This window comes from Hemitrygon akajei, chromosome 10 (assembly GCF_048418815.1).
Source record: "Hemitrygon akajei chromosome 10, sHemAka1.3, whole genome shotgun sequence".
NCBI lineage: Eukaryota > Metazoa > Chordata > Chondrichthyes > Myliobatiformes > Dasyatidae > Hemitrygon > Hemitrygon akajei.
The window spans coordinates 89,359,683-89,372,076 of NC_133133.1; the positions used below are offsets into that span (position 1 = coordinate 89,359,683).

The window sequence follows — 12,394 nt, forward strand, 5'->3', positions numbered from 1 at the left end:
CTTTGTCTTGTGGGTTAGGGCATATTCATCTGTGAACCTAGCAAATTCTGAGATGGATTTATTCGGCTTCTCATTCAAATACATCCGGATATCCTCCGAAACACAACCTTTAAATTCCTCAATCAGAATTAACTCCCTGAGATGCCAATAATCCTCGTCCACTATTTCTGCGGTGCACCAACGGTCCAAGAGCACACCCTTCTCATAGGCAAACTCGGTATACGTCTGATTCCACCCTTTCTTTAAATTTCTGAACTTTTGTCTATACGCTTCAGGTACTAGCACATAACTCCGGAGAATGGCCGCCTTTACTTTGTCATAACTCTCCTCCTCTTCCTCCTCCATGGACAACGCCGTATATGCCCGCTATGCCTTCCCTTTTAACACACTTTGTAACAACGCCACCCACTGTTCTCTGGGCCACTTCTGATTCACGGCCACCTTTTCAAAAAGCAAGAAATAACTATCAACATCTCTCTCCTCGAACAGAGGTACTAACCTCAACTCCCGACTAACACTAAACCGCTCCTCTCGGTCTGACCCCTAAACTCATTGCTCTTGCCTTAAATTCTCCATCTCAAAGTCATGTTTCCTCTGTTTCTCTGCCTCCCTCTCCTTCTCGGCCCTTTCCTTTTTCTTCTCAGCTGCTTCCAGCTGTTTTAACTGAAGTTCACGCTCCCTTTCTTTCTCAGCCCGGTCCCGCTCTAACTCCTTTAGCTGGAGCTCATGCTCCCTTTGTTTGTCGGCTCTTTCTTTCTCCTTCTCAGCTGCTTTACCCTAATTGCATGTTCCAACCTTAATTTCTCCAACTCTAACTGAGCCGTCCCACTAGCTGGTACCTTTTCAGGGATATTTTCCAATACCTCAGCTGTAAACACATTCTTCCCAATATAATACTGAGTTATTGCCCTTCGCACCTCCCGCTTTTTCATTGACAACCTCACCTCTGCGAGGTTTAACCCCTTCACCAAATTTATCAAATCTGATTTGGTGGCCGCCCCTAGCGCCTCCAGAGTCGGGTTTTCTATAAATTCACCCACGTCCATCTTTGCTGGTTTCCCGTCTGGCTACCCGCGTAACCAGATCCAAGTTTGGACTTACAAGCCTGATTTACTGGCTCCCCAATTTGGTATCAAATCTCGAGACGAGAACCCCAATTGTTACATACCCAATAACTGGGTCACTTACCAGCAAAGATAGAGAGGTCCGTTGAAGTCTGATGGTACTATTTTTAACAGTATTTATTGATAGAAATACACAAAAATAATATCAATGCAAACACACAGATAATATACGTCGTCAATACTAAATCTAAAAGCGCGGGTATAATAATAATCAATAAGAAATAAGCTGTATCGTTGTCTAGGGGATAATGAATTGTCCGATGGAAATATATAGTTCGTTCAGTTCATACAGGCTGCCGCCGTTGGGGACCCTGTGTGGCAATTGTTGGAGAGAGAGAGAGAGACGGGTTAAAACTTGCCCATTCTGTTTATGATGTCAATCCTTCGAGAGTCGTTAAGAGTTGAGTTCCCCGTTGTTAGCTAAAAAAAACCATTTTTCCGTGGCAAAGGTCACCAATTCCGGGCAAATGGAAGCGGACGCACGTGGCCTTGTACCGGCTTTCGCTATCACGGGATTGCTAGCGTTTCTGCTGGTGCGTCTGAGGGGCTGTTCGCACAGACCCTCTTTTTATCCTGACTCACAGGGGCTCAGGTGTCAATCAGGTTGGGGATGATGCAATCCCTCCACCAACCTCCTCCTTGGTTCATTGCCTGGGGCATTGATGCATCATCCAGGATGCAATACACAAGTCCGTCTCCAAGAGACAATAGCCGGCATCAATGGGTCCGCCTCTCGGAGGCCAAGGCACATTCCAACGCCTTGTGGATTCGGCATGTCTTTCTCTCATTTCCTGGGTCTCCTGAATTGACTCAATAGTGATCTTGCGATTCTCACAAAGGAGGGGGCTACCCCCGCACCCTTCGGCCCCTCAGAGCTGTGGTACATTCATAACACCTTAAGGGAAAATCTTGCCTGACAAATCTGTTGAAATTCTTTGAAGAAATAACAAACAGGATAGACAGATGAAAATCAATGCATCATTGGATTTTTAGAAGACCTTTGACAAAATGTCACACATCAGGCTGCTTAACAAGTCTAGAGCTCATGGTATTACAGGAAAGATACTAGCATGGATTGAACTTTGGCTGATTGGCAGGAGGCGAAGAGTGGGAATAAAGTGAACCTTTTCTGGTTGGCTCCTGGTGACCAGCAGTGTTCTACAGGGGTCTGTGTTTGGACCGCTTCTTTTTACACTATATGTCAATGATTTTGATGATGGAGTGCATGGCTTTGTAGCCAGGATTGCAGACGATATGAAGATAGTTGAAGGGGCAGATAGTTTAAGGAAGCAGAGAGCCTACAGGAGGACTTAGACAGATTAGGAGAATGGACAAAGAAGTGGCAGATGGAATACAGTGTTGGTAAGTGGATGGTCATGCACTTTGGTAGAAGAAATGAAAGGGCAGACTATTTTCTAAATGGAGACAAAATTCAAAAATCTGAGGATCAAAGGGACTTTGGAGTCCTTGTGCAAGATTCCCTAAAGGTTAATTTGCAGGTTGAGTCCGTGGTGAGGAAGGCGAATGCGATGTCAGCATTCATTTTGCGAGGACTAGAATATAAAAGCAAGGATGTAATGTTGAGGCTTTATAAAGGAGTTTGAAAAATTGTGAGCAGTTTTTGGGCCCTTTATACACTGACATTGGAGAATGTTGAAAGGAGGTTCATGGAAATGATTCTGGTATTGAAAAACTTGTCATATGAGGAGTTTTGATGGCTCTGGGCCTCCAGTCACTAGGTTCATAAGATTGATGGGAAACCTCATGAAAACCCATCGAATGTTGAAAGGCCGTAATACAGTGGATGTTTCTTATGTTGGGGAGGGGGGAGGCTAAGATCAGAGGACACAGCTTCAGAATAATGTCAATTTAGAAACAAATGAGGAATTTCTTCAGCCCGAGAAAGATGAGTCTTTGGAATCCATTGCCATGGGCAGCTGTGGAGGGTAAGTCACTGGGTATATTTAAGCCAGAAGTTAATGAATTCTTAATTAGTCAATGCATGAAGATATATGGGGAGAAGGTAGAAGTCTGGGGCTGAGAAGGAAACTGGATAATCGATGATGATGAAATGGCGGAGGTGCCTTGATGGGTCAAATGACTTAATTCTGCTCCTTTATCTTACAGTCTTATCAGTATGAGATGAGGAAATAAATTCAGCAATTTATGAATCTGAGTTTCGCCAGAATGGCTCCCAGAGGTGTAAGGAGTAGTCCTGTGAGATGACAACTAAGTGAATCATTGAAATAGATAAAATTCACTGTGAGCTTGATGATTCCTTTGGAATTTCCAGTACTAGTCTCAAAACAAGGGCAAGTCACTCAGGATTTTGATGAGGAGACATTAGTTCAGCCAGAATTGGGAATCTCCACCCGAGAACCGGGGGAGATGGGTCACGGGCAGGACAAAAATGCGTATTTTTTTATTGAAGCTTTAAACTCCCGCGCTGGGCGGGCGGCCGACGCGCATGCGCAGTGGCGGCGCTGGCCGGGACTCGGGCTCCGCGCAGTTGCTGCGACCGGACGGCGAGCGCGAAGCTGTTGTGCTGGACGGACAGCAGCCCGAGGCCTCGGCTCCGGGTCGAACAGGAGCCGGTGACCGGGGAGAGCAGGCGGGTTGCAGGGCAAGTGGCTGGGGAAGAAGGGCGCAGAGTCAGGGATTGTATTGCGCGGGGTGGTGGAACTTGGATGCGGGCGAGGCCTGGCAGCTCGGTGCTCACTCTGCCGGGGATCGATCGTGTCAGCGCCCTGGCTTCGCCCGACCGCGCTGAAGGCAGACTCCACTCCACCTCACCGCTTCGACCCCGGTCCCGCAGGACCCTCCCACGCCCCTCAGGAGCCGAACCACACCCACGGAGCCGGATACACGCCACGCCTCCCGGCCCACCTACGACTCCCGCATCCCGGCTCGACCCCATCCCACTGCTCCCCGATTACCTGACCGCTCCGTATAACCCCTACACCCGAGCTGTCCATCTTCATCACTGATCCCCCACCCTTTTCAACTCCTCCCACCCTCTTCAATTACCCCCGAATCCCCACACCCTCTCAACTCCCCACCGACCCCACACCCTCTCAACTCCCCACCGACCCCCCAACCTCCTCAACTCCCCCGAACCCCCCAACCTCCTCAACTCCCCACCGACCCCCCAACCTCCTCAACTCCCCCGAACCCCCCACCCTCCTCAACTACCACCCTCCTCAACTCCCCCCCGAACCCCCCACACTCCTCAACTCCCCAGTAGTGACCCCCCCGCCCTCCTCAACTCCACACCGGACCCCCCCACTCCCCCATCAACTCCTCAAAAGACCATCCCACCCTCGTCAGCTCCCCACTGGACCACCCCAACCCACTCAACTCCCCACCAACCCCCTCACCCTCCTCAACTCCCTAGTGACCCCACCCACCTTCCTTAACACCACACCTACCCTTCTCAATTCTCCCCAACCTCAACTGTCCACGAACACCCCACCCTCCTCAACTCGCCCCCCCCCCCCACCTTGCTCAATTCCTTGCCTCTACAGCTCCTTCCTCACTACCATTCAGGGCTCCAAATAGTTTTTCGAAGTGAGGCTGGTTCTTAACCATGAGTCTTTTGGGGTCATCTGCTGTAACTGGTGCTCCTGACATAGACTGGGAGACTGTTTCTTTGAGCACCTTGCTCAGTCAACCACAAGAAGCAGGATTTTCCATTCCACCCATTTCAATTCTACTTCCCATTCCAATTCCAGCATGTCAGTCCATGGCCTCCTAGATTGCCTCGATGAAGTCACACTCAGATTTGAGGAGCAACACCTTATATGCCATCTGGATAGCTTCCAACCTGATAGCATGAACGTTAATGTCTCAAACTTCAGTAACTGTCCAAACCCTCCTCTCCTTCACCATTCCCCATTTTTAAAGGGCTGGAGAAAGGGTAATCTGATGGGAAAGAACAGTAGACCATGGAGGGAAGGGAAGGAGTACCAGAGGGAGATAAGAAAAGTTCCCTTTCACACCTCCTCTTATCTGCTCATCACCTCCCTCTGGTGGTACTCCTCTTCCTTTTCTTCCATGGTCTTCTGTTCTTTCTGATCAGATTACTCTTACTCCAGTCTTTTATCTCTTTCGCCAATCAGCTTCCCAGCTCTGTGTTTCATCTATCACCTGCTACCTTGCACTTCTTCCTCACATCCCCTCACCTACTTATGCTGATTTCTTCTCCCTTCCTCATCAGTCCCAGTGATGGGTCTTGGCGTGAAACTTCAACTGTTCATTCCGATTCCTGACCGGCTGAGCTCCTCCAGCACATTGTGTGTATTGCTCTAGATTTCCAGCATCTGCAGTACCTCTTCTGTATATGTATTCCATTTTCAGTGTTTCATAAAATTCCTTTATCTCCCATTTGAGAGTTTCTTATTTTGATTCTGTTCATGGATCGTTCATCTTCCTCATTAGGATAATATTATTTAAATCTCATCAGAGTATGAATACAGCATTGGTACTATCTGAGACTTGGTATCAATTGAAATACATCTTTGAAGAAATGGTATTGCACTCCTAGTTGACATATTAATTTGCAACCAGACATGAGATGAAACAAATTCTGAAGGCACTATGTTTAATTCACAGTGTGAGTTGAGTGAATATTGGACTTTCAAGAGTATACAGTTTTTCAAATCTGAAGAGTTTTGCTGTTTATTTCTATATGTAGCGAGTTGAAATATGCTTTAACTTGGGATTGTACCACATGATGGATTAAATTAGTGGACCTTTTGGATATGTCTTGACTTTCAACCTTTCCATTAATTCTCAGATGCATTTGCCTGGTAATTTGGTGAGGTTAAATTCAAATAGATTTGTGTGTTAATTCACTATTGAATTAACCTGTTGTGGGTTCTACAAAGCCACTCTTGAAGCTCTTCATCAAGAATACATTTTGAGTCTTTGCTATTTTGTGCTTTTCAGTGTTGCTTGGCGTGGAAGAGTATTGATTCATCATCTGAAGATTGTAAGTAATTACCAAGAAGACATTTGCTTGCCCATGTTTCACCTGATTCCATAAAAAAATCATGTGGTCCAGCCAGTTACTGCCTCTTGTTTGTTCTAACATTTGAAGCAGTATGTGTCCAGGGATCATGATAGAGGAATTTGGTTCATTGCCAATGTCAAATTGCCAGATCATAATGGCCATCCAGTTCCCTCATCTTCCTAAATTTGCCAGCAGATTTGTGCTAATGATTTCCTAAAATTGATATGAATGATACTGAATCAACTTTTAGTATCAGTCAGTATCAGATTTTCATTTCCCAGTTTTAAACGGATGATAATGGCATCCAAATACCGATTTGGAGTTGGATTTAAGGAGAATACTGAAGAACTGGAGAGAGAATCCCTGATTCTGGTGCTTGGGTGTTTGAATGAATAGCCATAAACAGTGTGGCAAAGAGAACTGGGGATTCATAAAAGATCCAGACTAGAAGAATGGAAACCTTAAAGGCTAGAGGAGGAGGAATTTGCAAAGAATGAAGCTGAATGAGAATTGACAATTGAAAAATAAGGAGAGCTAGAACTGTAATTGATTTTGGATGATCTGGGGGGTGGGGGGGGAATGTGGTATAAGTAGGTAAATGGACCCCTTTTTGCTTAGTTTTATGAGACTGGGGGCAATCTTTTGTAGCTCTTTCAATGCATTGCTTGATAGGGACTACTTAGTCAGGAAGGAAAGATTAAAATTTGGGGCGATATGCAAGTTAGTCATTAGGTCACACTAATAATTTGAGCCATTTAAAAAGAAGTTCCAAATTGCACAGTATTTGTTTCTCATTGTATCAGTCTACTGGGAAACTTGTGATGTCACATGTTGATGTCATGGATGTACCGTAGATTCCGGACTACAGAGCGCACCTGATTAAAAGCCGCTGGCTCTAATTTTAGAAATAAAATCGATTTTTTAATTGTAAAGGCCGCACCGGATTTTAGACCGCACCGGATTTTCGGCCGCAGGTGTCCCACGTTGTAATATGAGATATTTACACAGAAAGATATTACACGTGAGGATTTTTTAACTTTTAATTAAATCCATATGGTAACAAAAACAAATACATATTGCAAATGCTTTTTTTTCGAACCGTGCCCGTAACGCGGCTACTTTTAAATACGTTGCGTATACTTCTTTACTGAACAACATTCCAATATCTCCTAACGACTGGTAAAAAATATATATACTACAGCCTACCAGGAAAAGTTATTGATCACCTTTAACTTAAAAGCAGCGTTCGCTCAGATCCAAAGCCGCTCGCGTAATGCGCTCCCCCCCCTCCTTTCCGTTTCATCGCAAACCGGCATTTTCCCACAAGACACCGCGAAACCGGGTGTGACGTCATAGCATCCCGCGATGTAGTACAGAAAACATATAGTTAAAACTCTTCTAACTTTAACTAGAAAATGAATTACTAAGCGAAAATATTATAAACTAAGTATGCCATAAGGCAGCACAATGCTTCGAGTGTTTTCCATGTTGATGAGGGTGAGTACAAATGACTGATTTACAATAATTTAATTGTGAAAGTGCGCTTGATTTATCGTACAATTTCATTGGACCTCTGTGAACTACTCATCAATTTTATTGGTCTACTGTTATGAGGCAAAATGTTTACGAGGCGGCATGAAAAAAATCATGCATTAGCCGCTTCGGATTATTGGCCGCAAAGTTCAAAGCTGTTCAAAATGTGGGAAAAAAGTAGCGGCTTAAAATACGGAATCTACGGTAATTCTTTTGCTAATAAAACAGATTTTTTTCTCAACTAGTTTAATTAAAACAAAAAAATTCTAGTGAAATAGTAGTGGTTTTAAAAACACTATAAAACACTTAATCTATAAAAAATATGATAAATTGATTGAAATTTTGTTTTGAAAGTTATTCCATGTTGGTTCTCTTGGAAAAAGTATAGGTTCTGGGCAAGAATAGACTTTGTAGTGCATTCAGTTTATGTGAAAGATACGTGAAAACATTTTGAGAAAAGCAATAATGAATGACATCTTTTGGGTTCTGTGTATTTAGAATCCTGTAATATTGAAGGAGGCAATTCAGCTCATCATGACTATTGTCACATCTGTTCATCAGAGCCTTGAACTGAACTTAGTCTTTAATTGAAATTAAGTATTGTGACAACTAAAAACAGTTATTTATTGTGTTATTAAGAGGTTGCTAGCAATTCTTGCTCCTAATTTTTATCACAAGCACTTAGACTAGAACTTCATTCAGAACTCTTATTATTGAAAGCAATTGCAGTATCTTGAGTTGTTTTTTTAAACTGTCGATGTTCAGTTGTGACTTACGAAGGAGCTAAATTAGAGCACCTGATGATTTACCAAGTGTAGCAATCTTCATTCTTGAAGTTAAGCCAAATGTTTAAAACCATGTTGACTTGTGCTTTATTTGTAGAAGATGGCAGAAAACAAACTGAAGAATTTAGTTTCAAAACGGACTTTAAGTAAAAGAGGACAGGAGGATCTGAGGAAGAAGGTTTGTGCTGCTTTTATAGTATAATAGTGCTTTGTGAATTATTTCTGTCAGTTGGGGATTGTGTGATGAAAAGTAGCTAGTAGTTAAGTGAATGTATTTTTAGATTGGATTGATGCTACAATAAGAATTATAATTTGTTGAAGATATCTATAGTGGATTTATAATTTTGGAAAATTAGTGGCATCAGTTACAACTACTGTTAAGCATCATGCAACTTCACAAATATTATTTCTCGTAAGAACCTAAGCCATAGGATAAGAAGTATGTCATTCAGCTCTTTTAGTTACTCTTTGATTCACTATGATCAAAGTTGACCTTTTAACTGAAACAGTAGTTCCCTATACTGCCCCCATATCCTTTGATTTCCTTAATATTCAGAAATCTGTTGAACTCTGTCTCTGTGTAAGGAATTCCAGTATTTTTCACTCGGAGTGAAGAAATTTCTTCTCTTAATTTTGTAGAATGACAGTGCAAGACTCCTCAGACAGAGAAAATATCTGCCTTGTATTCACTGTCAAGTGCTATACATTTTTTTGTAAATTTCAATGAAGAGATGTCTTAGTTATTTTCAAAACTCCGGATGTTATATGTCTTGTCACTTAATTGCTCCTAATGGTAAAGCAGCCAGTTAAAATGAGTCTAGGGAATTTTTGCTGTACTCCCTCTATGTAAGTACGTCAGTCTATTTTAAATATGTCCTTTCTTGGGCAAGGAGCCCAAAACTGTTCCAGGTAAAACCTCAACAGGATCCTAAAGAATTTCAGTAGAATTTCCTTACTTTTATATTCAAGTTTCTTGCAAAAAAGGTAGAAAGGCTTACTTAATTGCTTCTTACAAATGTTATGTTGGTTTACAGCAAATTTTGCATATGTATACCTGTCCATTTTAATTACCCAGCCTTTCTCCATTTAGAAAAAAAATGTTTTGTTATATCCTGGAGAATTTTAAAATTCCTAATTTAGACCGTGAGAGAGAGGAGCAGAATTAGGCCATTTAGCTCATCGAGTCTGGTCCACCATTCCATCATGGCTGATTTATTATGTCTCAATCCCATTCTCTTGCCTCCTCCCCATAATCTTTGATGCACTTACTAATCAGTAACCTATCAACCTCCACTTCAAATATCCACAATGAGTTGGCCACTTTTTAAAAATCTATATACATATACTGTAATTGATTTACTTATTTAATATAATTTTTAGTTTTATTTAGTATTATTATTTTTCTCTGCTAGATTATGTATTCCGTTGAACTGCTGCTGCTAAGTTAACAAATTTCAGTTCACATGCCGGTGATAATAAACCTGATTCTGATTTGTAGTCACCTCAGGCATTGAATTCCACAGATTGAGTAATCTCTGGCTAAAGAAATACCTCCATCTTTTTGAGGGGCATCTTTTTCAGAAGCTGTGCCCTCTGGACCTAGACCCCCCCCCCCCCCCCCCCCACACACACACTCTAGGAAACATCCCCTCCATGTCCACTCTATCTAGGCCTTTGATAGCTCTCTTCCCCCTCCCCCCCCACATTATTCTAAACTCCTGCGACTACAGTCCCAGAGCAGTCAAACACTCCAGGATCATTCTCACCTCTTGACCCTCTCCAAAGCCAACAAGGGCCCAAAACGGCTCTCAATACTCGCAGGTGTGGTCTGACCAATGCCTTATAAAGCCACAGCATTACATTCTTGCTTTTATATTCTAGTCTTCAAAATGAATGCTAACGTTGCATTTGCCACTTTTACCACTGACTGAACCTGCAAGTTAACATTTAGGGAATCATGCTTGAGGACTGTCAATTTAACCTTTGCACCCCTGATTTCCAAATTGGCTTCCTGTACAGAAAATAGTCTGTGCCTCTATTCGTTCTAACAAAATACATGATCATGCACTTCCCTACACTGTATTCTGCCACTTTTTTACCCATTCTCCAAAACTGCTTAAGTCCTTCTGCAGACTTTTTGCTTTCTAAACACTACCTAACACTGCACCAACTTTGTATTGTCTGCAAACATAGCTGCAAAGCCATCAATTCTGTCATTCAAATTATTGACATGCGAAAAGAAGCAGTCCCAACATCAACCCCTATGGAACACTACTGGTCACCGGCAGCCAAGCAGAAAAGACCCCCTTTATTTCCACTATTTGCCTCCTGCCAGTCAGCTAGTACCTTTTCTGTAATACAGTGGATCCTTGTGCAGCACTTTATCAAAGGCCTACTAAAAATCCAAGTAAGCAACATTCACTGACTTTCCTTTGACTGTCCTGCCTTTTATTTTCTCAAAGAATTCCAACTGATCTGTCAGGCAAACCACACTAATTTCTGCCTATATATCATGCTCCTCCATACCCTGAAACCTGATCCTTAATAAGGAACTCCAACATCTTCTAACCACTGAAGTCGACCTGAATGGCCTGTAGTATCCTGTCTCTTGTCTAATTTCCTGCTTAAAATTTCCAGACCTACAGAACCAGTACAGACCTTAGTGATTCTTGAAAGCTCAGTACTAATGCCTCCACAAAATTTTCAGCTGCCTTTTTCAAAACTGTGGGGTGTAGTTCACCTTACCAGGTGATTTATCTACCTTCAGACCTTTCAGCTTCCCAAGTGCATTTTGTTTATAACAGCAACTACACTCACCTCTTTTCCTGACACTCAAATTTCTGGCATACTGCTACTGTCTTCCACAGTGAGGTCTGAGACAAAGTACTAAGTTTGTCCACCATTTCTTTGTCCTCTATTGCAAACCCCTTAAGTGTCATTTTTCTGTGGTCTGATATACATTCTCGCCTCTCTTTTACTCTTTATATACATTCAGGGCCCACTTTATTAGGTACAGGAGTAGAACTGTTGTCTCCAGCTGCTATAATCCACCCACTTCAAGCTTCAATGTGTTGTGTGTTCAAAGATGCTCTTCTGTGCACCACTGTTATAAATGTATAGTTATTTAAGTTAGTATCACCTTCCTGAAAGTTTGAACCACTGACCACTCTCCTCTGACTTCTGTACATTCACAAGGTGTTATTACCCACAGAGGAGCCACTCACTGGATGATTTTTGTTTCTTGCACATTTCCTGTAAACTGTAGAGACTTGTGTGTGAAAATCCTAGGAGATCAGCAAAGTCTGAGATACTCAAACCACCCCATCTGGCACCTACAATTATTCCATGGTCCAAGTCACTTCGGTCACATTTTACCCCATTCTAATATTTGAAAAACAACTGAACCTTTTGACTATGTCTGCATGTTTATGCAATGAGTTGCTGTCAAAGGATCGGCTGATTAGATATTTGCATTGATGAGCAAGTGTATCTAATGAAGTGGCCACTGAATGAATGAACAAACGAATAAATAAATAAACAAGTAAGTAAATAAATAATAAATAATAAATAAATAAATATAAATCTCTCTCTCTCTCTCACACACTCTCTCTCACTCTCTCACACAAAATGTTAGGTATTCTCTTGTTGACTAGCTTACTTTTATATTTTATGTTTTCTTTCCTTATTGCTGTTTTAGTTGCTTTCTGTTGGCTTTAAAAAAACTTCCCAATCCTCTATCTTTTCACTAATTTTTGCTATATTATATGCCCTCTCTTGATTTTATGCTGTCTTTGATTTCTCTTGTCAGCCATAGTTGTCTCATTCTCCCCTTAGAATACTACCACTTTGGGATGTATCTATCCTGCACCTCCCGAATTGTTCCAAGAAATTCCAGCCATTGCTGTCCTTTTCTGCTCAACTTTTGGCCAGCTCCTTTCTCA

General features: G+C 42.3%; 1 protein-coding gene across 4 annotated transcripts in view; it reads left to right on the plus strand.

The window, feature by feature from the left end:
* Positions 1 to 3,595: 3,595 nt before the first annotated feature.
* Positions 3,596 to 12,394, plus strand: part of LOC140734525 (U2 snRNP-associated SURP motif-containing protein-like) — a 90,199-nt gene continuing 81,400 nt past the window's right edge. The window contains exons 1-3 of one of the 4 annotated variants that reach the window (XM_073058603.1): positions 3,596 to 3,747; positions 6,072 to 6,114; positions 8,551 to 8,631. In XM_073058603.1, coding sequence (XP_072914704.1) covers positions 8,554 to 8,631 — 78 coding nt within the window. In that variant the 5' untranslated portion in view covers positions 3,596 to 3,747; positions 6,072 to 6,114; positions 8,551 to 8,553. Of the gene's footprint in view, positions 3,748 to 5,457; positions 5,737 to 6,071; positions 6,115 to 8,550; positions 8,632 to 12,394 lie in introns of those variants that run through there. The other 3 variants (XM_073058606.1, XM_073058605.1, XM_073058607.1) reach the window with 3 other exon arrangements.